The sequence below is a fragment of the Gymnoscopelus microlampas genome, assembly GCF_963454915.1.
Source record: "Gymnoscopelus microlampas genome assembly, chromosome: 20".
NCBI classification, from domain to species: Eukaryota; Metazoa; Chordata; class Actinopteri; order Myctophiformes; family Myctophidae; genus Gymnoscopelus; species Gymnoscopelus microlampas.
In genome coordinates this window covers 42,435,119-42,462,378 of record NC_139957.1, presented here as the reverse complement: position 1 = coordinate 42,462,378, position 27,260 = coordinate 42,435,119, and the positions used below count along the sequence as shown (strand labels likewise).

Here is a 27,260-nt window from a genome sequence, read left to right as displayed (position 1 = left end):
CCACATACCAATATGATAACCCCTGACTACCAGTTCCAGCAACAGCAGCTGCAGCAGCAGCAGTACAACTGAAAGCAGGAGCTTCAATGTGTGTGTGTGTGTGTGTGTGTGTGTGTGTGTGTGTGTGTGTGTGTGTGTGTGTGTGTGTGTGTGTGTGTGTGTGTGTGTGTGTGTGTGTGTGTGTGTTGTTGTAAGCAGGGCTGCAGTGTTGTTGCCATTTCAGCATACATACGCGGGTGCAAGAGAAGCTAGTGAAATCATCACTGTATGCAGTAATCTAGTAAAGTAATCTTTGCAAATTCATCAGCAACTTTGTCCTGATCAATATTTCCCTTTGCTTCTCTCCCTCTCTCTCTCTCTCTCTCTCGACCAACAGGAGAACAGGATATGAGCAAGAGAAGCTTCTAGCAGTGGAGCACACAGGTAGCAGGTACCTTTTTTAATTAAGTGAACGATGCTCTTTGCGGTGGTGTGTGTGCGCTGTTGACGGTGAGATTGCTATCTGGCAGTAATAGCACGTATAGGCAGATCTCTGTCTGGCTATTATCTCCCCAGAGGTTAGGACTTTTAGAGAGATGAACAGGCTAAGGAATATCACATACCCTAACTTTTATGCCATTTTTGTTACAGTAATAAAGAACAGGGAAAACTGTTGCGCCTTTCTTTGTCCTTTGTTCACTAGTTGAAAATATATAACAATTTTCACATGCAATAATGCAATAATTTTGAAAATAGCCGATCTACAAGCTCACAATGCGTCGCGATGCGACGCATTGTGAGCATTGTGCTTGTAGATCTGCTATTTTCAAATGGCCGAAATGTATATAGGGCTGAAGTGGAATAGTGTGTCTTGCGATAATAATCTAAGTCTAAAAAGTAAAGTAGAAGTAAAAGTACTGACAAGTGGAAATACTTAGTTACTTTAGACTCTAAAGACCACTGTCAGGGACCAGCCCGCATCTACATTGAGATTGACCTGCATGTGTGTGTGTGTGTGTGTGTGTGTGTGTGTGTGTGTGTGTGTGTGTGTGCGTGTATGGGCACAACAACAAAGGCAGTGGCAGCATTGGACTGAACTGAGGTTGCAAGGGAAAACTGCATGTCTCCCCGCTGCGGACCATTCTGTCTCGCACTCTGCGCTCAAAAATGTTGCTTTAGACAAATGCATTGTTGTCTTTACTCTGAAAGCGAGGCTGCAGGTTTTACCATCTAAACTTAACCTCTCCATCTGGTTTCCAGGCAACCATGCTCCTCACTGTATACATCATGGTCATGAACAAATAGCTGAAACCATGTCCCACATCTTAAATGGGTGCCATGTATACAGGGGACTCTACATAAGTAGGCATGACAGAATAGTGGATTTGATATCTAAAGATATCACTTCTATTTTCAGGTCCTCCATCATGCTGTATAAGCATTCTACTGTGAAGCCGAGCATGTTTAACCTGTGTAACGATGATTCTGTGTTCTCTAACATTTCAGCTAACACCCCTGATGTCATTGTTGTTAACAGCTTAGAGGAAGCCTTCCTAACCAAAGTACTAAAATATCAACAGCTAGAGCAGACCATCTCTCAGCTAGGCTACAGATGTAAACTTTTGTTTTTTATCTTTGGTAGTCTAGGACACGTGCACAAGTTGGTTGTGAGGGGCCTGCAAATGGCCGGCCTCTCCAAAAGGAGGGCTAAACAATTAGCAAGGTACTGCTCAATGTCAGCTATTATAGGAAGCCGCTCAATTTGGAGGAGGCGTTGCTTCCTTTACCCATGATTGTTGTCCGCTGTGTTTGACAAGTATGCCATCTTTTGTTTTGTATGTAACATTACTCTGCTTTACATGCGCTTTGTAACTAACTGTTTTCCCTTCATCTGACTGCACTGGCAGTGTTTATGTCCTTTGTACTTCCTGTACTTCTTATTATGTGGACACAAATAAATATTTTAAATATTTCAAATGTGTGTGTGTGTGTGTCAGTCTGATCGGCCTCTATGCTGTTTTCAATGTAGTTCTTCACTGTAATTCCAATGAAAAAAAACAGATGCTGCTGAAACACAGAAAAAGTGTGTATGACCTGAGGCTAATGTACGACAAGAAGATGGAATTTAGAATTAGGTATAGACACGTTTTAGGACACGTGCTATTATGATAAGGTTTGAGGCTCATAACAGGGTTATATACAGTAACACACGCCGCGTGCGCACACACACACACACACACACACACACACACACACACACACACACACACACACAAACACACACACGCGTTCACACACACACACACACACACACACACACACACACACACACACACACACACACACACACACGTACACAACCGTACACACACACGCACGCACGCACGCACGCACAACACACACAACGCAACACAACACAAACGCATGCACGCATTGTGAACTTGTAGATCTGCTATTTTCTATTTTTATACATTTAATACATTTGGAAACGTGTGAAATGGGACATTCTGCACAATGAGTAGTATTTCTACATTGCAGTATTGAATACTTTTACTTGAGCAAAAAATGTGAGAACTTTTCCCACCACTGACACGCACGCGCACATGCACATGCACATGCACATGCACACGAACCCACCCACCCACACACACACACACACACACACACACACACACACACACACACACACACACACACACACACACACACACACACACACACACACACACACACACACACACACACACACACACACACACACACACACACACACACACACACACTGCTGCCTTTCACTGTACATTTCTATCCAAGAATGAAAAATCACAGGAGTTGCACACTTCACTGACATAACCTGCTGGACCCCAGGTATCCGCTCAACACTGTACCTCATTAAACCATGGTGTATACACACCGCTTTGTAATCTCACTCAACACTGTATTGCAGCTCATTAGGCTAACACTCACCGCAGGTAACTAATCAACATTACCTCATTAAGCTAATGTTCACCTCCAGTATCACAACACTGTACAGTACCTCATTAAAGAAGCAGTTCACCCCAAAACATATTTATTTTCTATCAATTACACAGCCTGCGTGAAGCCTAGAATTCATGGAGATGTTTTTGTTTGTGTCGCAATCCTGAGCCAATAATTTGTGACCAAATTTGTCTGGCGTTGAGTCATCTAGCATTTTTTCTTTTTCATCTTTTCAGGTCATTTGAAAGCAGGGAATCATAGCAAAATAATATGTTGGTTAATAAGATTGAGTGAATAGTTTTGAAACTACAGCTTATAGAACTGGAGTTAAAACTCTTCAGTAGAGAGAACACCACTTGAATGGCTCCCATTCAGAGTAGTACTACTGGACACACACACACACACACACACACACACACACACACACACACACACACACACACACACACACACACACACACACACACACACACACACACACACACACACACACACACACACACACACGTGCGCACACACACACACACACACACACACACACACACACACACACACACACACACACACACACACACACACACACACACACACACACACACACACACACACACACACACACACACACAAACACTTTAGGACAGCCATGTTATGAATGCCATTTAAAAAAGATTATTGCCATTATTTAACCGTAAGCCTAAAGCCGAAAAACAGCAGATCTACAACACGCGTTGTGGGCGCGTTGTGGGAAAAAAGACAAATGAAAGAGTGACAGACCCAAAGCCACCCTGGCAGCTGAGGCGTCATAGTTGATCCAGAAGGAGACCCAGGACAGGATGGTGATCAGGGTGGAGGGCATGTAGGTCTGCAGGATGAAGTAACCGATGTTCCTCTTCAGCTTGAAGCTCAGCGACAGCCGAGGGTACGAACCTGTGACACACAGACAGACAGACAGACAGACAGGCAGACAGACAGACAGACAGACAGACAGACAGACAGAGAGGGCACACACACAACAGAGTGGCTGATTAGTGCTACCTATACCAAGGGGATCCCAAACCTTTTAGCCGGAGACCCTGGACCAACATTTTCATACATTAACCATTTAAGCCAGTGGTTCTCAAACCTCAAAGGTGTCCTTAAGGGGGTTCCAGGGGGTCACCAGCAAAATGAGTTACAGTAATATTAAACTGGCATGGCCAGACTTAATATCACTGCGTAGATATTAGCCTGGAATCTCTGTGTGGAACCTGCATTTGATCAACCTGCACCATATTTGCATACTGGGCCCTGATTGGTTAGGGAGAGAAATCCTATTTGAAAATAGTGAGCTTGTAGATCTGCTATTTAAAACAAATTTGAAAAAACAATAATATAAAAAATGTTAACAACACAAATAAAGCGAGTCCCTGGTACAACATGTTTCTACAACATGTCCGTCTGCGGCCAAATACAAAGTCATTTGGGGGGCACTCAGTGCACTATGAGCTTGTATATCTGCTATTTTTTGAATAGCCAAAGAAATAAAAAAAATCACACCCAGTGTGAAGTGGGCGGTGTGGTCACAGTGGTCATCACAGTGATGGAAGTGATTCACTTAAAAAAAAAACATAAAAGTGTTTTTTAAGTCCATACTGCTATTCATAGGGCTGCACATGTGTCATGTGTTTCGCTAGCCAATCACAGTCCTGAATTTGCAAAGTCAGCCAATCACATTACAGCTAGTGGTGATGACACTAGCTGTAATGTGATTGGCTGACTTTGCAAAAGTATAGATTTGCATTGACTGTGGAAGGGTTAGGGTTGTAGACTGCGTTGTAGACTATTGGCCAATCACGGTGCAGGATTGGTCAGTGTCCAAACCTCACTTATAGGAGGCGGTTACACCGCCCCAAAAATGACACAGATGCTTCCCCGGTCTTAATGGGTTAGAGTAGAAGTTGAGATGTTTTACCGGTAGCGAACACGGCTTTGGTCTGGAGGGTCTGGTAGTCCATGATGGAGAACTGGGGCAGCTCGATGTTCTCCACCCCGGTGACGGACGTCCCAGATATTCCAATCTGCCAGTAGAACTCTATGTCATCAGTGGTGTATCCGTCTGTCGGGGGACAAGAAGAGGAACCACAGACACACATTTTGACTTCAACCAGCAGAAGAGACACCACCACCCATGGGGCGAGTCAAAACCTCAAGGCACAGCTGTGCTGTATTCATTTAAAAAAAAATAGCCGTTCTATGTGTTCACAACACATCACATCCAGGCACACGGATGAAGACTGACACGGGCCCCTGGGTTCAACAATCATTGAGGGTCCCCCACACTACCCAGAATGGGCAGTGGGGTGGGTGGGCATGCACGGGCATGGGTGGGCAACACTATGCCGTTGGTTAAGTGTGTCTGTGGGTTTTTCTAAATGATAAAAGATAACTAGAAAAAGTGCTCCTCGGAGCACAGGTGTCCGCCAGGTCAGGAAGGTTATTGTGGGCCAGCAACGTTCGGAATTCAGTCATTATATAGGTGAGTAGAATCATTTTTTTTTTTTACGATTTTGTAACCCATTTTTTCACCCAGTGCCAATTGCCTATGTAATCCTGGGTGCTACTCTCCCTCTGCCAGCCTAGGGAGAGCCCAGAACTGATCTTATGCCTCCTTCAATGCATGAGGAGCTAGCAAGCCGCTTCTTATCACCTGACAGGGGGGGTTTCCCCGGTAGGACGTAACGCGTGGAAGGAACACGTTATTCCTTTCCCCTCCATCAGGCGCCCCGGCTGACCAGGGGGAGGCAGCGTAGAGACCAGGATTACTGCATGTTTTTTGTGAGGGTATCTACCCTAGGGGACACGGGTAGAACATGCAAATTAGCAAACCCCACCTAGGGTATGGGCACTGATGACGCGGAGGAGAGGACAAGCCTCTTGAATCTGTAGAAGTTGAGGGATTAATGTTGATGAAGTTATTGCACAGACATGCAAACTTTAGATGTCAATCTTAGCCAATCAGGATAGGTTTCCAGGATAGGAAAAATCGGACAGATCCAGCTTGACCACATAGAGATAATGTGTACCGATTTGCGTGATGTTTGGACAAAATCTGTAGGAGTAATATAAAATAAAGTGTGTTCTGCAAAAATCGGCCTCCTGGTGGCGCTATAACAGGACAATGTGAATAGGTTGGCATTTCTTCCTCGGCCTAGTGGGCATGTGCGTGCAAAGTTTCAAGGCAATCGGATGCTGCTGCGTTCATGATCTGAGGCATTTTGTTCAAAATGAGCCACTTTAGATGCCAATCGTAGAGGGTAGAGTGGCTGGGTAGAGTGATCTGGAAACCGCAAGGTTCCCAGTTGGATCGCAGGCTGGGGGGCTCCCCCAGAGTTAGTGTGGAAGTGTCCTTGAGCAAGACACTGAACCCCTAATTGCTCCCGATGAGCAGGTTGGTGCCTTGCATGGTTTCCTCTGCCATTGGTGTGTGAATGTGTGTGTGAATGGGTGAATGTAATGCACAATCTATGTAAAGCACTTTGGATAAAAGCGCTATATAAATGCACCATTTACCATTTTACCATTTACAACGCGTCGCATCATGGCACGTTGTGAGCTTGTAGATCTGCTATTTTTAAACATTTGAGTACTTTTACTTTTGGTACTTTAAGTACAATTTGATACCAATTCTTTCGTACTTTTACTCAAGTACATTTTTAATTCTGGACTTTTACTTGTAACGGAGTACTACTTCTACATTGCAGTATTGATACTTTTACTTTAAGTAAGAACATTTGAGTGCTTTTTCCACCATGCAGTGCCGCTTTGGACGTACGAGGTTTCCAGGCTGAGCAGCGTGACGATATCATGTCATCTTCCTAGAGGCCGTCTGTGAAAGGCAGTTTAACCCATTGATACCTGGAACGCATCTGGATCACTTTAGATGTCTTTGGCTATTCAAAAATAGCAGATATACAAGCTCATAGCGCGGCACCGAGTGCCGCGCTATGAGCTTGTAGATCTGCTATTTTTGAAAAATCGTGAAAATTATTTTTTTAAATTTTTTTCAGATTTTTTTTTAGGATTTTGAAAATGTTTAGAAGCGGCCTCAGGTCTTAATGGGTTAAGAGCAAAAACTGTCCAGAGGGAGAACACTGAAGCCACTCTCTGGACGCAGGGCGTGTGCGTGTGTGTGTGTGTGTGTGTGTGTGTGTGTGTGTGTGTGTGTGTGTCCGCCCTGTCTGCCTGGATGCTGACGGCCACCATGTGACATACTGTATAACTTAACTATGCATGCAGGTAAAAGCCATCTATTATTCAACCAAAGCACTCCAGGTCCAGGTCCAAGCCAACGCCAGAGAGATGCCAGTGTGCATTAGAGAGGCTAGCTGTGTGCATTAAGAGGCTAGCATGTGTGCATTAGCCCATTAAAACCGGGAAACGCATCTGTGTAACGCACTTTAACCATTATTTTATACTTTTTGGGCTATTCAAAAATAGCAAATCTACAAGCTCAGCTTGAGTGCCGCGCTATGAGCTTGTATATCTGCTATTTACTTTTTTTTAATCGTGAAAATCTGTCCAAATCTTTGAATGTATATATTTTTTTCAAGTGAACTCAAATCTTTGCTTCTGGACCCCCTTCTGAAACATGTTTTGAGATGGGGGTCCGCTGCCAAATACAAAAAGTTTGTGAACCACTGATTGATTATGGCAACTTAGGTTTTTTCAAAAAAATGTTAGGATTTAGAAGACATTTGTAGAATCCCCCAGAAGCATAGATTTGAGTTACAAATGTTTGCTTTAAAAAATAATATACATTCAAAGATTTGCACACATTTTCACAATGAAAAAAAAAAAAAAGCGGATCTACAAGCTCACAGTGAGGCACACGGTGCCGCGCTATGAGCTGGTATATTATGGTTAAAATCTAAAATGACAGATGCTTAACCCGGTCTGAATGGGTTAAAGCTACAGCCGCTGCCGTGAAGTAGGGCGTGACCTCAGCCAAGTCCCTTCATCAGCAAAGTGCTGTGTGGACATGATGAGGTCTCACTAACTTAACCACTTAATCCCTCTATTCTCAGGAAAACCCACCGCTTTTTCCGCTTTTCCTTCCAGAAGTGGGGTGCTGCTGGGGTTCAAGTGCTTTACCACTTAAAAGCTATATATCCCTATTGTGGGAATAGCTTTGGCAGGAAAATACCAGATCAACAAGCTCACACCGCGTTTTTTTTATTTTTTATAACTTGTCGGCCACCGGGCCATTTATTGGTCGGCCCACAGGCTCTTTAACTCTGATCTGTGCTTCTGGGGGTCCCTGGAACAACATATTTTGAGAAGGGGGTCCGCGGCCAAATACATATCATTTTGGGGGTCCTTGACATGGAAAAGTTGGAGCATCACTGACATAGCAACATACTGTTAGGATTTGGAAAACATTTTTATAAATGTATTTGGCCGCCATCTCAAAATGTTTTGTTCCAGCGACCCCCCCAGAAGCAAAGATTTGTGTTACAAATATATATATAAAAAATATATATTCAAAGATTTGCACCAATGTTCTAGATCAGGGGTCTTCAACGTTTTCAGGCCAAGGACCCCTTGGCTGAGAGCGAGATAAAGCAGGGACCCCCATTATATATTGTATAAAATACTTATTTTTTCATAGATTTCATCGGCAGCTTCATAGACTTGTTTCTCAGCACTATCATGTTGGATTCATGTTGATGTGTATCTCCTGACATTTAACCATGCACTACAATACTTAGTATACCTGACCTTTCACTCTGTACTTAGCCTGCTCTTTTTCTCCCCTATACTAAACGACTTTGCCGAAAATAGCAGATTTACAAGCGCACGACGCCTCGCAGCGCGAGGCGTTGTGTGCTTGTAGATCTGCTATTTTTGGCTAAAGTTCCCCTCAGAATAGTGATGCTTGGTTGAAGTGGTTAATGTAAAAATCACACAAAGATTTGGCGGACCCCCTGTAGTAACTCTGAGGACCCCCTAGGGGTCCCGGACCCCCTGTTGAAGACCTCTGTTCTAGATTTTTTGAAAAATAGCAGATCTACACACTCATAGCGCGGCACTCAGTGTAGATCTGCTATTTTTGAATAGCTAAAGTATAAAATATGGATAAAGTGGTTTACACAGATGCGTTTCCGGATGGAATGGATTATTAAAATGTGCCATGCAGGAGGAGCTGAACATTGTGTCTCAGTGCTCTCTCTCCTCTCAGTGTCCAGTGTTCTCTGGTGGAGTGCTCTGGGCACTACAGAGAGGACTAAAACTAAAATAAAAACACCAACAAAAAAAACCCTCCTTGGAATAGGCACTGCCCATAGAGTTAAAGACACCATGAATTTTGACTTTTCCTTCTTTTTTGTGTGTTTTTGGTCTCCCCTACCTCTCTTCTATCCCAAAAAATACCCCAGGAGTTAGAGCACTCAGGCTTTCACAGCATATCTGGGGTTTTGTGTAAATTGGTCTCAAAACAGGCCAAACTGATTTGCCCCCGCACGTGACGTCACAAGCGAAACCTACTTGTATAATCCCTCCCGTTTTTCAGTTCCAACATAAAAAAAATAAATAAAAAAAAAACTATTTGTTAAACTTTTCTTTTTTAATTTTAATTTTTTAACTTTTTCCACACAGAACCAGGAGATAACATGCATACAGACTGGCTCAATAGCGCCACGTGCCAAATAAGGACAATGTGGTATTGCAGGTGAAAGTGCTTTATAAGCCAGAGAGAAGTTAGTTTAGGCTCAAATCTTTTGAAAAGCGTTTGAGGGACATAAACAATATGATATTAAATATATGTATATTTTTTTAAATGAATGGTGTAGCCCTTTAAAAATAATAGAGAGGGCACCGGAAATCCCCTCCCATCCACTTGCATTGAGTTGCTCACCAAGCGCATGAGGCGAAATCACCCCTTCTTCCGGGTTGGAATATGTGATGGGCGGGGGCTATTTTGGGACACTGTGACACGTTTTGCGTCACAGAGGTTATGCGTTTTGCATCACGGAGGTGACACGCTTTGGAAGCCCATTACCACTGAATACTACACATATAAAGGCCTCATGAGTTTTAATCTCTTTGTATACTCAGTGGTGCAAATGGTTCTCCTAACAGACCTAGATGCCCATATAGGGCTGGGTTGGCTTTTTACATACTTTACATACATTAGTGGGGAGTCGTGAGTCACAATACTAATGTGACATCAATGACACGTGTAGGCCCGTACGTACACACATACATGCACGCGCGCGCACACACACGCACACACGCACACACACACACACACACACACACACACACACACGCAGTGTTGCATGCACTCACAGCTCTCAATCTCCAGGGTGCAGTTCTGTTCGTCCAGCGGGTATCTCCTCAGATCCATCATGCAGGCTGCTGTCGTGGTTATTCTGGAGGGAGAGAGAGAGAGAGAGAGAGAGAGAGAGAGAGAGAGAGAGAGAGAGAGAGAGAGAGAGAGAGAGAGAGAGAGAGAGAGAGAGAATCAGATATGTGTCACATCACAGGTTTACAGATGTAAATCGGTGGGTGAAATTTGTTTTCGTACAAGCTCCATCGGTTTGCTGTTTTCCAGGAAAGGAAAGAGAAAAGGGGGGGTGGGGGGGGGGGGGGGGGGGGGCAGGGCGGGGGCAAAGAGAGGGAGAGCAAGGAGGGGAAAATAAAATCTAAGATATCTACATCAGGGGTCTTCAACGTTTTCAGGCCAAGGACCCCCTAGCTGAGAGAGAGATGAAGCAGGGACCCCCTCTATATTGTATAAAATTGTGTTTCAGGTTCAACTTTTTTTGTTTACTTGGTCTGCCCTTTTTTCCCTCTACACCTATACCTCTTTACCAAAAATAGCAGATCTACAAGCTCACAACGCCTCGCAGCGCGAGGCGTTGTGAGCTTGTAGATCGGCTATTTTTGGCTAAAGTTCTCCTCAGAAAAGGGATGCTAGGGTTCAAGTGGTTAAGGTAAAAAAAAAATCATATCACAAAGATTTGGCGGACCCCCTGTAGTAACTCTGAGGACCCCCTAGGGGTCCCAGACCCCCTGTTGAAGACCCCTGATCTACATAAAGTGTGCAGTACACACATGGCAGCGGTGGCTTAAAGGTTAGAGGAGCGCCGTTGTGACTGAAAGGTAGCTCCATATATGGGCACAAAGGGGGTGCGTGCCCGTATGTATAGGCATGGGACAAGGACTGACAGATACGGAGAGCTCCATATATGGGCATATCGGTCGGATAGGCGGGGCGGCGTAGGTGTGAACCTCTAGTATAGTATCATAAGCAGCAGGTACTGTATGTACATGAGGTTAGACACAGTGGAGGACTCAAATTCTTTACTTAAGTAAAAGTATCAATACTGCAATATATAGGAATACTCTGTTACAAGTAAAAGTCCAGAATTCAAAATTTACTTGAGTAAAAGTACAAAAGTAATGGCATGAAAATGGATTTAAAGTACCAAAAGTTAAAGTACTAAACTGTTTGAAAATATCAAATAAGCGTAGTGGAGTAAAAGTACAATATTTGCTTCTGAGATGTAGTGGAGTAGAAGTAAAAGTATTGGAAATATTCAAGTAAAGTACAAATACCTCAAAATTGTACTTAAGTACAGTACTTAGGTAAATGTACTCAGTTACTTTCCACCACTGGTTAGACATGAGGTGCAAAAGAGTGGCAACATATCGGTAGGGGAGAGAGAGAGAGGGAGAGAGAGCTCTTCAAATGGTTTCAATAATTCACTGGTATATGAGTGGAGAAAAATGCCAATTCATCACACTGCAGATCACGTGTCGTCATAAATAACACTCTTATTATCGTCCCCAGTGTGTGAATTATTAGGCCGGTGCATAATTCGGGCGCTGTAAAATCCTGGGTTTAAAATTAACTCTGAGAGTGTAAAAGATGGAACCCACGGCGGGTTCCAGTTGGAATTCAAACTGGATATATTATTCTTTTTTTTTTGCCAGTGTAGCACCTTAAGAACCTGACGCTACACCTCCGATGTTCCCGTTCCAAAATAGAAGACAAGCAGACGGGCCGTGGCACTTGGGGAGACGAAGGTTGACGTTATGCGGGAGGCGAGAAAATGATCAATGCCGCCTCCAACACCCGCACGCACACCCGCACTCACACACACACACACACACACACACACACACACACACACACACACACACACACACACACACACACACACACACACACACACACACACACACACACACACACACACACACACACACACGCACACACACACACACGCACACACACGCACACACACACACACACACACACACGTATTTGTGCAGGGGTACCTGTACTGTAATTACTATACTTGTGAGGACATTGACATTTTTGTACGGCATTGAAAATGTTTAGATCTACAAGCTCACAACGCATCTGTGATGCATTGTGGGCTTACAGATCGACACTTTTTTCAGTGCGTGACAAGTATAGATCAGGCATATTTATATCCAAACCCAACCCCCTAAACCTAACCTCTATATGTCTAATCCTAAACCTAACCTCTAAATATCTAATCCTAAACCTAATCCTAACCTCATTTTCCCAATTATTATTATTATTTTTTGCATAAAACAACCATTTCTCTTGCGAGGACCAGGAAACGGTCCTTAAAAAATGTTTATTTCTTGAATACTATACTACTACTACTATATACTTGTGGGGAGATTTGGTCCCGACAAGTATAGTAATGCAATTACACTCGAGCACGCACGTGTGTACACGCACACACACACACACACACACACACACGCACACGCACACGCACACGCACACGCACACGCACACGCACACGCACACGCACACGCACACACACCGATTCCCCAAAGCACACTCGGTACCTCCGCAGCCTTCCATCACGCCCCCCAAATCCCTCCCCGGCTTGCCGCGGAGCTCCGACTCTCCGTTTCTCTGCCATAATTGCTTTCGCGACGCTCAAGTCATGACTGAGCCCCCTCTCCGCCAACCCCCCCCATCCACAACCCCCCCCCCCCCCCCCCCCGGCTTTTTGAAATGCTCCGTCTTAATTACGACTCTGATTAATGAAGAATTAACGGCCCAAAATCCAGGGAATCGGGGCGACAGTCGACAAATCCATGACTGACTCTTCCAAAGCCCCCCTCCCTCCTCCACGTGGTTGGGGTCTCGTGTTGAAGGCTCGGTCTCACGCTTCAGTTTCACCGTTTTGGGATTGGATTTGCGGTTGGAAGTGCTTTGGTTGATTCTTTTAGTATTGATTGAAGACGGGGTGGGGGGGGGGTGTACGGGGGGGTTGGTGAGGGTGGTGGTGGTGGTGGTGGTACTAGTGCTAGACAATGTAACAAAGTGCATTTACTTGAGTACTGAGTACTTGTGTATGAATTTCACCTTCATATCGTTGTTGTCGGGCACAAACCTCTTAGCTCCATATTTTAAGACCTTGGACGCATCTGTGTCACTTTTTGATTTGAGCCAAAAAAAGCATTATTTTACACTTTGGCTATTCAAAAATAGCAGATATATACGAAAAATTGCAAATATCATAGAGTGCATCTCAGAGGTAAAAGTGCAACAAAAAACATACATTAACCACCTAAGCCAATTTTATACTTTTTATTCTATTCAAATTTAGCTGATTTACAAGATGAGAACAGGTCACATCGAGAGCTTGTACACCGGATTGTAGATTGGCATTTAAAAAAATCGGAATACTCGGATAGTAAGTATATTCTGATGCCAAAATTATTATAATTTTTACTTTTACTCAAGTAAAAATTCTGATTACAGGACTTTTACTTTAAAGGGATATTTCACCCCCCAAAAATGTATTCTGTGGATTAGTCACCCCATGGAGAGTTGAATTCATGGATATTGTTTTGTTTTTGTCGCATTCCTAAGCCAATAATTTGATGACCCCAGTGTCCCTTGTACAAGACAATACGTTTTCTTTTTTACACTCAGTCTTTCATCTTCATTTCATGTCTCTGAACAGACCATTTCACATTTTGGTGACATCATGGGGACTCATTTTAATAGTCCCGCCCCCTCATTTTCAGTCTCCACCTCCCATATTGTTTACAACCGGCGCCATTGGCCCTATTCTAATGAGGGCGGGGAAAATCGGTGAGGAGGGCGGAGGGAGGTGATGATTGACAGACAAACTTCCTCAATAGCGCCCCTCTGCCCAAAGACAACATTTTAGACAGACATATTATGAGAAAAATGATCTGGGTGGTTGTTTAGGCTTAAACCTGTATAAATCGTATTAAGGGACAATATTTATATAAAATAAAATACAATTTTATTCATGGTGTAGCCCCTTTAACAGAGCATTCCTACATTGTGGTATTTCTACTTTCAGTTAAGTAAAACATCAGAGCAGTGACAGAGAGAGGCTTGGTGAAGGTTATGACCACATGCTGCTGCGTGCGGATTAGGAGTTTGTGACAAAGGGACTGGAATGGCTCCGTCACATCCATCATCATTACAGCTCCAGACGGCGGCGACGGCGCACACAAAACCTCCTAACTCCATGTTACAATTCGTATATTTTCAGTGGTGGAAAAAGTGCTCAAATGTTTTTCCAATACTGCAATATAGAAATACTCTGTTACAAGTAAAAGTCCAGAATTAAACATTTACTCGAGTAAAAGTACAAAAGTATTGGCATGAAAATATACTTAAATTACCAAAAGTAAAAGTAAAAAGATGTTTGAAAATAGCAGATCTACAAGTTCACAACGCGTCGCGATGCGACGCGTTGTGAGCTTGTAGATCGGCTATTTTCAAATGGCCTGTGTATAAAATTGGGCTACAGTGGTTGATGTATGTTTTATAATATCATAATTTATATCTGCAAAGTAACTAAAGTTTTCCAAAAATTGTAGTGGAGTAAAAGTACAATATTTTCCTCTGAGATGTAGGAGACGTACTCAAGTAAAGTACAAATACCTCAACATTTTACTTAAGCACAGTAGCCTACTTAAGTAAATGTACTTAGTTACTTTCCACCACTGCAGATTTTTTTGTAAACGAATGCCTTACTTCTTCATACACCGATCTACAAGCTCACACTATCAACAAGAGCTTCATAACTACAGTGGATCCATCCATGGGTGTTTTAGTTCTTTTGTCCCTGAAAAGTAACAGTTTTGTTCATACGAGGTTTTTCCGCCATGCAGGACCAGGCGAAGGAATTCAATCCAATCTCAATCCACCGCCTAATGACTTTAACCCCTCGTGGGTGTGTCGACTTAATGTGCAGCGATATGAAAACATGTTCCCATCGTTATTAGAGCCGTCGTCCAATAGCCTTGTTGACACGCTGTTATCAAAGCCTTCTGACTGCCAATCAAACGCTGTGCCACGACAAGAGTAAACAATAACAATAACCACACATGTATTTATTATCATTACGTGTGCAAATCTGCCATCTACATAAAAGGTCGTTTTGCCTTTTTCATCACATGACAACACAGCTCAAGACCTATTTTTTCACTCTTGCTTTTAGTTGATTTGTTTTTTTTTTATTATCTCCGTGTTGTTATTCATATTATGAATAACACAGAGATAAAAAAAAATATGGTCACATATGTCTTCACCAGCTGTGTAAAGTAACTAAGCACATTTACTCAAGTACTGTACTTAAAGGGTAAGACCACTTTGGTAGAGGTTTGGGTTGTGTAGTTACCTTGCCATGATGTAATTCCAAAGGTGGGCAAGAAATCAAAAATAATTGCTCCATTGATTAGAAATTGATAATTCAAAATATGCTCCTCATTGACTTACATTGTACAGTAAAGCATCTCTCAAAGTCACTCTTTTAGCACGTTAATGAACCCAAACATAGCTGATTCAGACAATATAGAGCATCACCAAACCCAGTACTGTTTTTTTTTTAATAAAAATGTCAACTTCCTGTTGATTTTACTATTTGAAGATCTGGATCCCGATCCGCGGATCCAGTCCGGGTTTTCTACTTATTAAAAATGGCAAAATCAACAGGAAGTTGACATTTTTATAAAAAAAAAAAAACAGTAATAGGTTTGGTGATGTTCTATATTGTCTGAATCAACTTTGTTAGCGTTCGGTTTTGTGCTAAAAGAGTGATTTTGAGAGCTGTTTTACCGTATAAAGTAGGTCAATGAGGAGCATATTTTCAATTACCAATTTCTAATCAATGGAGCAATTATTTTTGATTTCTTGACCACCTTTGGAGTTACATCATGGCAAGTTAACTACACAACCAAAACCTCTACCAAAGTGGTCTTGCCCTTTAAGTAAAATTTTGAGGTATTCTTACTCTACTGGAGTAGGCTATTTCCAATTTTCAGTACTTTTACTTCTACTCCACCACATCTCAAGAGGCAAATATACTTTTGCCCCACTACAATTATTTAAAAACTTCAGTCACTATAGTTACTTTGTAGATTTTGATTATTATTACAAAAAAACATACATTAACCACTTCAGCCCTATATACATTTAGGCCATTTGAAAATAGCCGACCTACAAGCCCACAATGCATCGCATGCGACGCATTGTGAGCTTGTAGGTCTGCTATTTTCAAAAGATTTGCATACATTTTATGCATTTGAAAACTTGTGAAACGGGACATTCTGCATAATGAGTACTTTCGGTACTTTAAGTGTGTTGATACCAATACTTTTGTACTTTTACTCAAGTACATTTTTAATTCCGGACTTTTACTTGTAACTGAGTATTTCTACATTGCAGTACTGATACTTTTACTTAAGTAAAACATTTGAGTGCTTTTCCCACCACTTTTTCGCGCGCGCGCACGCACGCACGCACGCACGCACGCACGCACGCACACACACACACACACACACACACACACACACACACACACACACACACACACACACACACACACACACACACACACACACACACACACACACACACACACACACACACACACACACACACACACACACACAGGAATACGAATAGGGGAAAGCTAACGAGGGCGAGGGTGGTGAGTCAGCCTTCCATGAATTCACCTATCTATCCAAACCGTTCCCCCGGAGCTTCCTGGAGACATTTCCAAGGATACGGTGCTTATTTTTACCGTCATTCCTCCCTCTCTCTCTCCCTAGTATAAGCCACAACATGTCACCACTCACTGACCCCAAAATAATTCACTCAAGCTGTCGTTTCATTTAGGCAAAAAGATCCTTGCATTGCACCCAATGGAAAGCACACCGCACAGTGGTGGACAGTAACTAAGTACATTTACTTGAGTACTGTACTTATAAGTAAATCTTTTTGAGTATCTGTAAATTATTGCGAACGCAGCGGAAGAAGGCGCGCCTCCGCGCAAGTGGAGCCTACTATGAAACCGTGCTGTCTGTGTGTCTCTGTGTGTGTGCAGTATGTGTGCAGCCGCGCCCCCATGTGACTCACGCTCTCATTGGCTGCCCCCATGTGACTCACGCTCTCATTGGCTGCCCCCATGTGACTCACGCTCTCATTGGCTGCCCCCATGTGACTCACGCTCTCATTGCCCCTGGGTGACTAATTACACTCCTCTGAGAAAAATATAGCAGCTACAGTCAAAAATAACACATCTACAAGCATCTACATGAGTTCATCTATTGGGATATCTAAGTATTCCATGTCATTTGTGCATATTTCAGGCCGGATGGCAAGTTGAAAATGCCTTAGTTTGAGAACAGTTTGCCCCAAAAAGAAAACAACTGTACCACCCACTTCTCTACAATTGCTCATTCCTTTCTATTCTTCTTATTGTTATTTTCCAGCTGCGTTCGCTTCCCGCGTTCGCGCATCTTACTTGTTAGTATTTGTTGTATTTTTGGATGAATTTCCACTACATTGAACTCCATTTTAACCATGATAGATTGACTGAAAACACACCTGGTCCCTGGTTCTGGTGAATGATATTGTGCTTCTAATGCGTGAGGGGGACCATTAGTGATGAGCGACCCGACCTGTAACCCGCGGGTCAACCTGCGGGTCAACCCGCGGGTCAACCCGCGGCATGGGTGGTCGAGTCAGGATTTCAGAGGCAATTATGCGGGCTGCGGGTGAGCGGGTCAGCCGCTCTCACACGCAAAAAAAAAAAAATTCTAACCATGATTTTACAGAATTATAGGTACGACCCGCGGGGCTCAACCCGCCCCGCGAGCCATAGATTTATATATGGGTTCGCGGGGCGGGTTGTGGCGGGTTGGGTTCCGTGGTGGTCATGAAAAAACCCGACCCGCACATCACTAACCCCCAGAATTAAACGCATTTGGCCATGGACCCCCATCTCAAAATATTTTGTTCCAGGAACCCAAATGAAGCAAAGATTGGAGTTAAAAATGTCCGCTTTAAAAAAATATATATATATATATATTCAAAGATTTGCACACATTTTCACAATTCTTCAAAAATAGCAAATCTACAAGCTCATGGCGCGGCATCGTTTTTGAATAGCCAAAGAAGTCTTAAAATGACACACAGATGCGTTCCCGGTCTTAATGTGTTAAAATGAAGAAGAAGGGCAGCACTCAAAGGAAATGCATACTTTGTCACAGTGTCCACCACAGGCATACGTATAAGAGCGCCTGTCAGGCAGGGGGACCCTGGTGCCTATAGGCTAAAAACCAACTCCAATCAACCCTTCTGACCCTTACTCCTGGCTCACGCTCACATGGATGAATGAGATCAATAAACCAATCGATCCATATACAGTATCAATACGGTATTAGAGCTACACAAACCACAGGCTCCCTGGCTCAGCTGTTTCACACACAATGCACCACAAAAACACGGACATGGACCATTTCCTGGCTTCCATTCACCACATACCAGTGGTGTAAAGTAACTAAGTACATGTACTCAGGTACGGTACAATTTTTAGGTATTTTCACTTTACTTGAGTATTTCCAATTTTCTGTGCTTTTACTTCTACTCCACTACATCTCAGATTAACATTTTTTACTTTTACTCGACTACAATTATTTGAAAACTTGAGTTACTAGTTGTTACATTTGTGAGCTTGTAGATCTGCTATTTTCAAATGATTTTTATACCTTTGAAAACTTGTGAAATGGGACATTCTGCATAATGAGTACTTTCTACTTTTGGAACTTTAAGTACATTTTGATATCAATACTTTTGTACTTTGAAATCTTTAATTTGTATAATATGTAGAGTATTTCCATATTGCAGTATTTATAGTTTTACTTAAAGAGCTGAGACATGGAGACTCCTGTTACTGAACAAACACTCTATAGCAGGGGTCTTCAACAGGGGGTCCGGGACCCCTAGGGGGTCCTCAGAGCTACTATAGGGGGTCCGCCAAATATTTCTGTGATAGGATTTAGTTTTTTTTACATTAAGCACTTGAACCCTAGAATTCCTTTTCTGAGGGGAACATTAGCCAAAAATAGCAGATCTACAAGCTCTCAACGCCTCGCAGCGCGAGGCGTTGAGAGCTTGTAGATCGGCTATTTTTGGTAAAGAGGCTATAGGTGTAGAGGGAAAAAAGAGCAGACTAAGTAAAAAAAATAAAACTTTAATCTGAAACACAATTGTCTCTCTCTCAGCTAGGGGGTCCTTGGCCTGAAAACGTTGAAGACCCCAGCTCTATAGCAATGAGTAGCTACTATCACAATATAGAGCTATTTAACACTTATTTTAACCAAAGACATATCACTTTTACCCTACCTTTAAGTGCTGGCATACTGTGAGATCAATACAAAAGCTTTCTCTCTGCAGTAGCTACATTACCCTACCTTTAACTCAAGTACAAATTTGACTGAGCAACCTTCACTTGTAGTGGAGTAATACTTCACCAGGAGTATCTATACTTTGACACAAGTACTGTGGTTGAGTACTTGTGTTCACCACTGCTCGTTATCCTCCTCTATTTTATGTGACTGTGAAAAACAGAAATAATTAAAATGAAACGCTATTTAAAAAGCCCTGACTTGGTGGATTCACACACACACACACACACACACACACACACGCGCACACGCACACACACACACACACACACACACACACACACACACACACACACACACACACACACACACACACACACACACACACACACGCACGCTCCTGCTGCTGGTTTTTACCTGTCATGATTCTACCAAAAATAACTCCCAGAAAGTAGGTCTGCACCCCTCTTTTACACTGTGCAAGAAACCTACTTTTAAACTAAGGTAAGCTAACCTGCAAAAAAACTCCTGCCTTCATGGAGAAATGGTTGGACACCTCCTTTATGTGCTTTGTAAACTCCCACGTTTTTTAACCTCCACTATTTCTGCCCGACAGCAACGATACGATGGAAGCAATAGTATATCCACTGAGCAGCATTGATCTCAATACATGCAGTTTATTATCTAGAGTGCCTGTGCAAGCACGTCAGGTTTGAATTCCAAGAAAAAGTGCATTATGATATGATGATGCTTTTCCTTTCCTTTCCTGTCTGACAGACAGCCACCCTGTTACCAGCAACATGAGAACCTCATCCAATCCCCCTGTCTGTCTGTCTGTCTGTCTGTCTGTCTGTCTGTCTCCTCTCCTAATGGTCGTTTCACACAGGAAGTGACCCATGTGCCTAGTAATGCATTTTCCAATGAGAGCGAGCTGACAGGTAGGGAGGCGTGGCCTATAGTAATACATTTTACAATTAGAGGCGAGCGGACAGGTAGGGGGTGTGGTCTAGTAATACATTTTAAATGAGAGGTGAGCGGACAGCATTGGTGGAAAAAGTACTCAAATGTTTTGCTTAAGTAAAAGTATCCATACTGCAATGTAGAATGTATGTTGTATAATGTAATCATTTATATCTGCAAAGTCACTAGTAGCTAAAGTTTTCAAATAATTGTAAAAGTACAACGTTTGCCTAATAAAAAATAATTATATTGTGGAATATTGTGGAATTGCTACGTGTACTGCATGCAACTTATCTCAGGGTTAAGCTCTCGTCTTTGGACCACAAGGTCATGGGTTCGATCCCGGGCACCGCCAACTCAGCGTATGAGCGGCACGGCTTGCATGTGGCAAGTGGAGCGGTAAGTACTGTGTGTTGATGGTACAGTAGGTATGGCGCTCCACCTCAGCATTCCAGGGATAGACTCCCGCGTTCTCAGCTGATACCGACAATAAGCCTCTCTCCGACATACTTAGCACTTACTTACTTACTTACTCTCTGGCTCCGGGGAGCCAGAATGGAAGGATTACAATTTACAATTTAGGCATTTAGCAGACGCTTTTATCCAGAGCGATAAGCAAGGTAAACGCATGTTAACGCATGCAGAGAGACAGCGTAGTGCCTCAGTAAACTAGGATCACAGGTAAACCATTGACCTGGCTAGCATTAGACTAAAACATGGTAAATGGTAAATGGTGCATTTATATAGCGCTTTTATCCAAAGCGCTTTACATAGATCGTGCATTACATTCACACATTCACACACCGATGGCGGAGGAAACCATGCAAGGCACCAACCTGCTCATCGGGAGCAGTTAGGGGTTCAGGGGTCTTGAAGGACAAGGACACTTCGGCACTAACTCTAGGGGAACCCGGGATCGAACTGGGAACCTTGCGGTTTCCAGTTCACGCTCCCCGGCCACTCTACCCCTGAGCCACTGTCTCCCCTGTTTGACAATTACTATCAAAATAATAGCCTGCACAACTACAGGATTCCAGGTAAACAATGAACCTAGCATCACTATAAATAACATGCTATCTAAATTACATTTTAACTTTGTGGTAAAAAAAAACAATAAACTAGAAAAAGTGATCCACGAATCACAGGTCTCCGCCGGAATTCACCATTCAGGATGGAATATGAAAAATCAGTCTTGATCACTTGACTAAAGAGATAATGTGTACAGATTTGCGTGATGTTTGGACACAATTGTGCGTGCACAGTTTCACCGCAATCGGTCGCTGCGTTCACGATGCGGCATTTTGTTCAAAACGGGCCACTCCAGCTAACTTTAGATGTCAATCTTAGCCAATCAGGAGGGAATATGACAAATCGAACAGATCCGTCTTGATCACATGACCATAGAGATCGGTATGTCTGCATGGTCGTCATATATCTAGGTTAAGGGCCAAAGGCTGAGGTGGAGTCTGAAGAGGTGTTGATTTTGACACAACATTTTGATTTAGTTTTAGTCATAGTCTTTTGAATAAAATTCCATTTAGTTTTAGTCATCTGAAATGTTTTAGTTTTTGTCTAGTTTTAGTCGACTAAATATCATAACATTTTAGTCAACTAGATCTACAGTTGATTTAGTCGACTAAAATGTATTGTGGCGGTGCCTTGATGGCGTCGTAATGCCCGATTTTACAATTGGTTGCATGCTGAAAATAGCAGATCTACAATCTCACAACGCGTCGCAGCGCGACGCGTTGTGAGCTTGTAGATCTGCTATTTTCAGAGCGCAACACCAGAGCACAACCAAGCATAAAATTACTTGTCTTTTAGTTCTACTGGATCTCTGCTCCACTATAGTCCCTCACTAACATTTTAGTCTAGTTCTTACAGTATGTGTTGCCGAAATTGTCAGTAAATTTAGTCTTGGTTGTGGTCATCATAGCTTAGTTTTTATTTAGTTTTTATTTAGTTTTTGTCAGTGAAAAAAGGTAGTCGACCAACATTTTTCGTCATAGTTTTAGTCGACAAAATCAACACTGGTCTGAAGAGGTGAGAGAGTTCAGATTGGGAGTGAGTCTGCAGTTCTGACTGCAATGGGGAGTTCGTTCCACAGTTTGGGAGCCAAGAGAGAGAGAGAGAGAGAGAGCTAGGAGTCTGGGATGACGTGTGGATTGATAGATGGAGTAAGAGAGGATTACTCATCACTGGCATTCATGAAGTCATCTGTGACAGTCTGTCACAGATGTTTGCTCATCTGTCATTCACAGATCACCTACCATTTGTATCCGTCATGGATTCTGATTGATTGCTCAGACTCTGCAATGTCGGCGGATCACTTTCACGTATACACAAGCCTATATACTTCAACTTCGCTGTATGTCAAAAATAGTTAAAATAGACGATCTGCAAGCTCATCTACATACACGTCCATCACACTTGACTGCTCCTATATAAACTGTTGTAGGTAGAAAGGTACTGCGATGACCCATAAGCAGTGGTGGAAAAAGCACTCAAATGTTTTACTTAAGTAAAAGTATCAATACTGCAATGTAGAAGTACTCTGTTACAAGTAAAAGTCTGTAATTATTTTACTTGAGTAAAAGTACAAGAGTATTGGTATCAAAATTTACTTAAAGTACCAAAATTAAAAGTACTAAAATGTTTGATTATAGCAGATCTACAAGCTCACAACGCGCGTTGTGAGCTTGTAGATCGGCTATTTTCAAATAGCCTATGTATAAAATAGGCCTAAACTTGTTAATGTATGTTATAATATAATAATTTATATCTGCAAAGTAACTAGCAACTAAAGTTTTCAAATAATTGTAGTGGAGTAAAAGTACAATATTTGCCTCTGATATGTAGTGGAGTAGAAGTAAAAGTATAGACAATTGGAAATACTCCGGTAAAGTAAAAGTACAGTACTGAGTAAATGTACTTAGTTATTTTACACCACTGCCCTAGTTTGTGAATTCTTAGGTGCCAGAGCTCATGAACCCGAACTAAAAGTCGTGACGACTACTTTGACATGAGGGGGGGGGGTCGGGGCCCCTAAGGGTCCATTAAGGTCCCAATTTGAACACTCTCAGAGTTATGGAGGGGTCTGTGACCTAATTAATGCCTACCAAAACTTGAGGTCCTTGATAGTACTTTGCCCCCAAAACACACCCATGAGTAATCCAGAGACTAAATACAACCCTGTTTGTACACTTTTGTGCCTGACCTTGCGCCTTACTTTGCATATCTATCTAACTATCAAAAGAGAGAGTTTGGGGAGCACCCATAGGCAGGGACAGGGCATAATTAGTCTTTCCCGTGGCCTTGGTTTAAGTTTTTTTTTTTTTTTTTCTATTTGGGGGAACGCCCTGTCTCTGTGGAATGAAAAATTCAAGGGCAGCGTAATTACGGAAAGCACAGTGTGGCCGTTTGTGTGCGGGCAAGCGTGAATGTGCGAGAGAGAGAGAGAGAGAGAGAGAGAGAGAGAGAGAGAGAGAGAGAGAGAGAGAGAGAGAGAGAGCATATCGTCTCTGTCGGGTGGAGACCTCATATATCCAAATTTGTTCCTTTTCAGGATAAAAAAATAATCCAGCCAAAGTAGCAGATCTACAAGCTCAAAACGCGTCGCTTCGTGCCACGTGTTCAGCTTGCGGATCTGCTACTTTTGGTGCTTTTGTGCAATACGGTGTAAAGTGACTAAGTACATTTACTCAAGTACTGTACTTAAGTACAATTTGGGGGTGTTTGTACTTTACTTGAGTATTTCCGACTTCCAATACTTTTACTGCTCCACTCCATCTCGGTTCCAATTATTGTACTTTTACTCCACTACAATTATTTGAACACTTTAGTTTCTAGTTACTTTGTATATTTTGATTATTATTACAAAACATAAATTAACCACTTCAGCCCTTTATATATACATTTCGGCCATTTGAAAATAGCCGATCTACAAGCTCACAATGCGTCGCAATGCGACGCATTGTGAGCTTGTAGATCTGCTATTTTCAAAATATTCTTATACATTTGAAAACTTGAAATGGGACATTCTGCATAATGAGTACTTTTACTTTTGGTACTTTAGGTACATTGCGATACCAATACTTTTGTACTTTGACTCAGGCATTTTTTTTATTCCGGACATTTACTTATTATTTTCTACAGTGCAGTATTGATACTTTTACTTAAGTAAAAACATTGAGTACTCTTTTCCACCACTGTGTGACACTGCAGTATGATCAAGTAGGGAATTCATTTACAAGGGAAAAAATATATAAGTTGGAGATAAGAGGTTTTCTGGGAGAGATTAGGTGGAGGCGTATATAAGGGGACATGTTTTGTTCTGCGTGCGTGCGTGCGTGCGTGCGTGTGTGTGTGTGTGTGTGAGGGGACATGAAGGCTCAGGCCAGGGCCAGCAGCTCTCCTACGGTGTAACTGGCCACTCACAGAAGTGTTGGCCTCGGGGGGATTCAGCCAATAAGGGCGTCCCGCCAACAGGCGTGTCTTCAGCGGCCCGTGAAAGAAGAGGAAACAGCCATTCTCCTTTTTTAAAAGGGACAAACATAGAGCCCTGGTCCCTTTATCAACATGTCCCTCTCTCCTGTCTCACCGCTCAAATGGAATGAGTGGACACGACCCCCACCCTGTCTGTCTGTCTGTCTGTCTGTCTGTCTGTCTGTCTGTCTGTCTGTTTGCCTGTCTGCCTGTCTGTCTGTCTGCTCGTTCTGCTGTACTCTCCCTCTCCCTCTCTCTCTCTCTCTCTCTGTGCATATGTTCTTATATTACTATACTTGTGAGAGCCAAATGCCCCCCCCCCCACACACACACAAGAAATACGGTTGTTTTTATGATTAAAATATATGTTTAGAGTTAGGGCTTACAATCATGAAAAGATTAGGGTTAGACATTTAGAGGTCAGGTTTAGGTTTAGGATTAGTCATTTAGAGGTCAGGTTTAGGATTAGGATTAGTCATTTAGAGGTCAGGTTTAGGATTAGGATTAGTCATTTAGAGGTCAGGTTTAGGATTAGGATTAGTCATTTAGAGGTCAGGTTTAGGATTAGGATTAGTCATTTAGAGGTCAGGTTTAGGATTAGGATTAGACATTTAGAGGTCAGGTTTAGGATTAGGATTAGACATTTAGAGGTCAGGTTTAGGTTTAGGTTTAGGATTAGTCATTTAGAGGTCAGGTTTAGGTTTAGGATTAGTCATTTAGAGGTCAGGTTTAGGTTTAGGATTAGTCATTTAGAGGTCAGGTTTAGGGTTTATCGGTTGGAGTTATGCCTGATTTATACTTAGCTGTGCGACGGAGTCGTGCACCGAAAATAGCCGATATAATCTACAAGCTCACGACGTGTCGTAGCTGAGACGCACCGTGAGCTTGTAGATCGTCTCTTCTCGGCTTTTAGGTGTTAGGAGAAACATTTTAAAATGGCATTCATAAAATGACTTAAACCTCATAAAAACACTGTCCTACAACGTTGACGTCCTCACAAGTATAGTAATAATGCCATGTGTGCCTGTGTGTGCGTGTGCGTGTGCGCGTGTGTGTGTGTGTTTGTGCGTGTGTGTGTGTGCGTGTGCGTGTGCGTGTGTGTGTGTGTGCCCCCTGGGAGGAGTGCGTCTGGTTAAGGCTGGCTATCAGCTGCTGGTTGCAGCATGGAGTCTCACCTGATCTTCATCATCGTGACATCATCGCCAACAACACACAAAGGGTCACGGTCACCTCGGGGGCGGGGCTGCCAACCAACCGTCCCTTGAAACACAGAACCGTCCCTCTTTTTGGAAACTAAAAAGACGCGTCCCTCATTGAACTGACACAGGGGACACTCTTTGTTCCTTATTTTGTTTCGGGGGGAGAATCAATCAATGACGCACGTCTCACCAAGTTCTAACAGCTCGTACACATAATCGTCTCTGTCGGGTGGAAACGTCATGATGTCCAAAACTGTTATTTTTCAGGGTTCAAATTCAAAAGCATCAAAAGTAGCAGATCTACAAGCTCGAAACGCGTCGCTTCGCACCGCGTTTCGAGCTTGTAGATCTGCTACTTTTGATGCTTTTGTGTGACGCTGTAGTATGATCAAGTAGGACGTTCATTTACAAAGAAATATGGAGATAAGAGGTTTCTGCCCGACAGCAACGAGATATGCTATAATCCAGGTTGTTGATATAATGTACAAAAACTGTACGTACAGTGAGATTCTATCTTTTTTTCTGGGTGTCCCTTATTTTTCTTGGCAATAAGGGCCTCCCGGGCTGGGGGTCCCTTATTTGGATTGCAGGTAGTTGGCAACGCAGAGCCCAGAGTAAGGATGGAGATCGCACATTTTTTTAATCTATTTTGTTCCCCTTATAGATCCTGCTTATCGATCCAATTCCTTATCAATCCTTTACTATTATCGGTGGCTGTTGGCAAATTGGTGCTAATGTGGGTCACTAACACTTAACCTTTGATTTCCGCTGACGATCAAAGGTAGAGCATGTTGGCTTCAACTGATGCGCAACATTGAAGCTTTTGATTGATTGATTGATTGATTGGATACTTTATTTAACTAATTCAGTGCCAATGCCGCGTTTGACGTGTTTTTGAAAAAAAAAAAAAATTCAGAACCCAAGATATCGTGATCCGAAGATTCG

At 42.6% G+C, this 27,260-nt stretch overlaps 1 protein-coding gene across 1 annotated transcript in view; it reads right to left on the bottom strand.

Annotated features, from left to right (window-relative positions):
* Positions 1-27,260, bottom strand: part of gabrb1 (gamma-aminobutyric acid type A receptor subunit beta1) — a gene marked incomplete at its 3' end in the record, with an annotated part of 126,888 nt that overhangs the window by 12,560 nt on the left and 87,068 nt on the right. The window contains exons 5-7 of the mRNA XM_084043915.1: positions 10,285-10,367; positions 4,910-5,053; positions 3,733-3,885 (exon numbers count right to left, since the gene is read on the bottom strand). Of these exons, the coding sequence (XP_083900041.1) occupies positions 3,733-3,885; positions 4,910-5,053; positions 10,285-10,367 (380 nt within the window). The remainder of the gene's footprint in view (positions 1-3,732; positions 3,886-4,909; positions 5,054-10,284; positions 10,368-27,260) is intronic.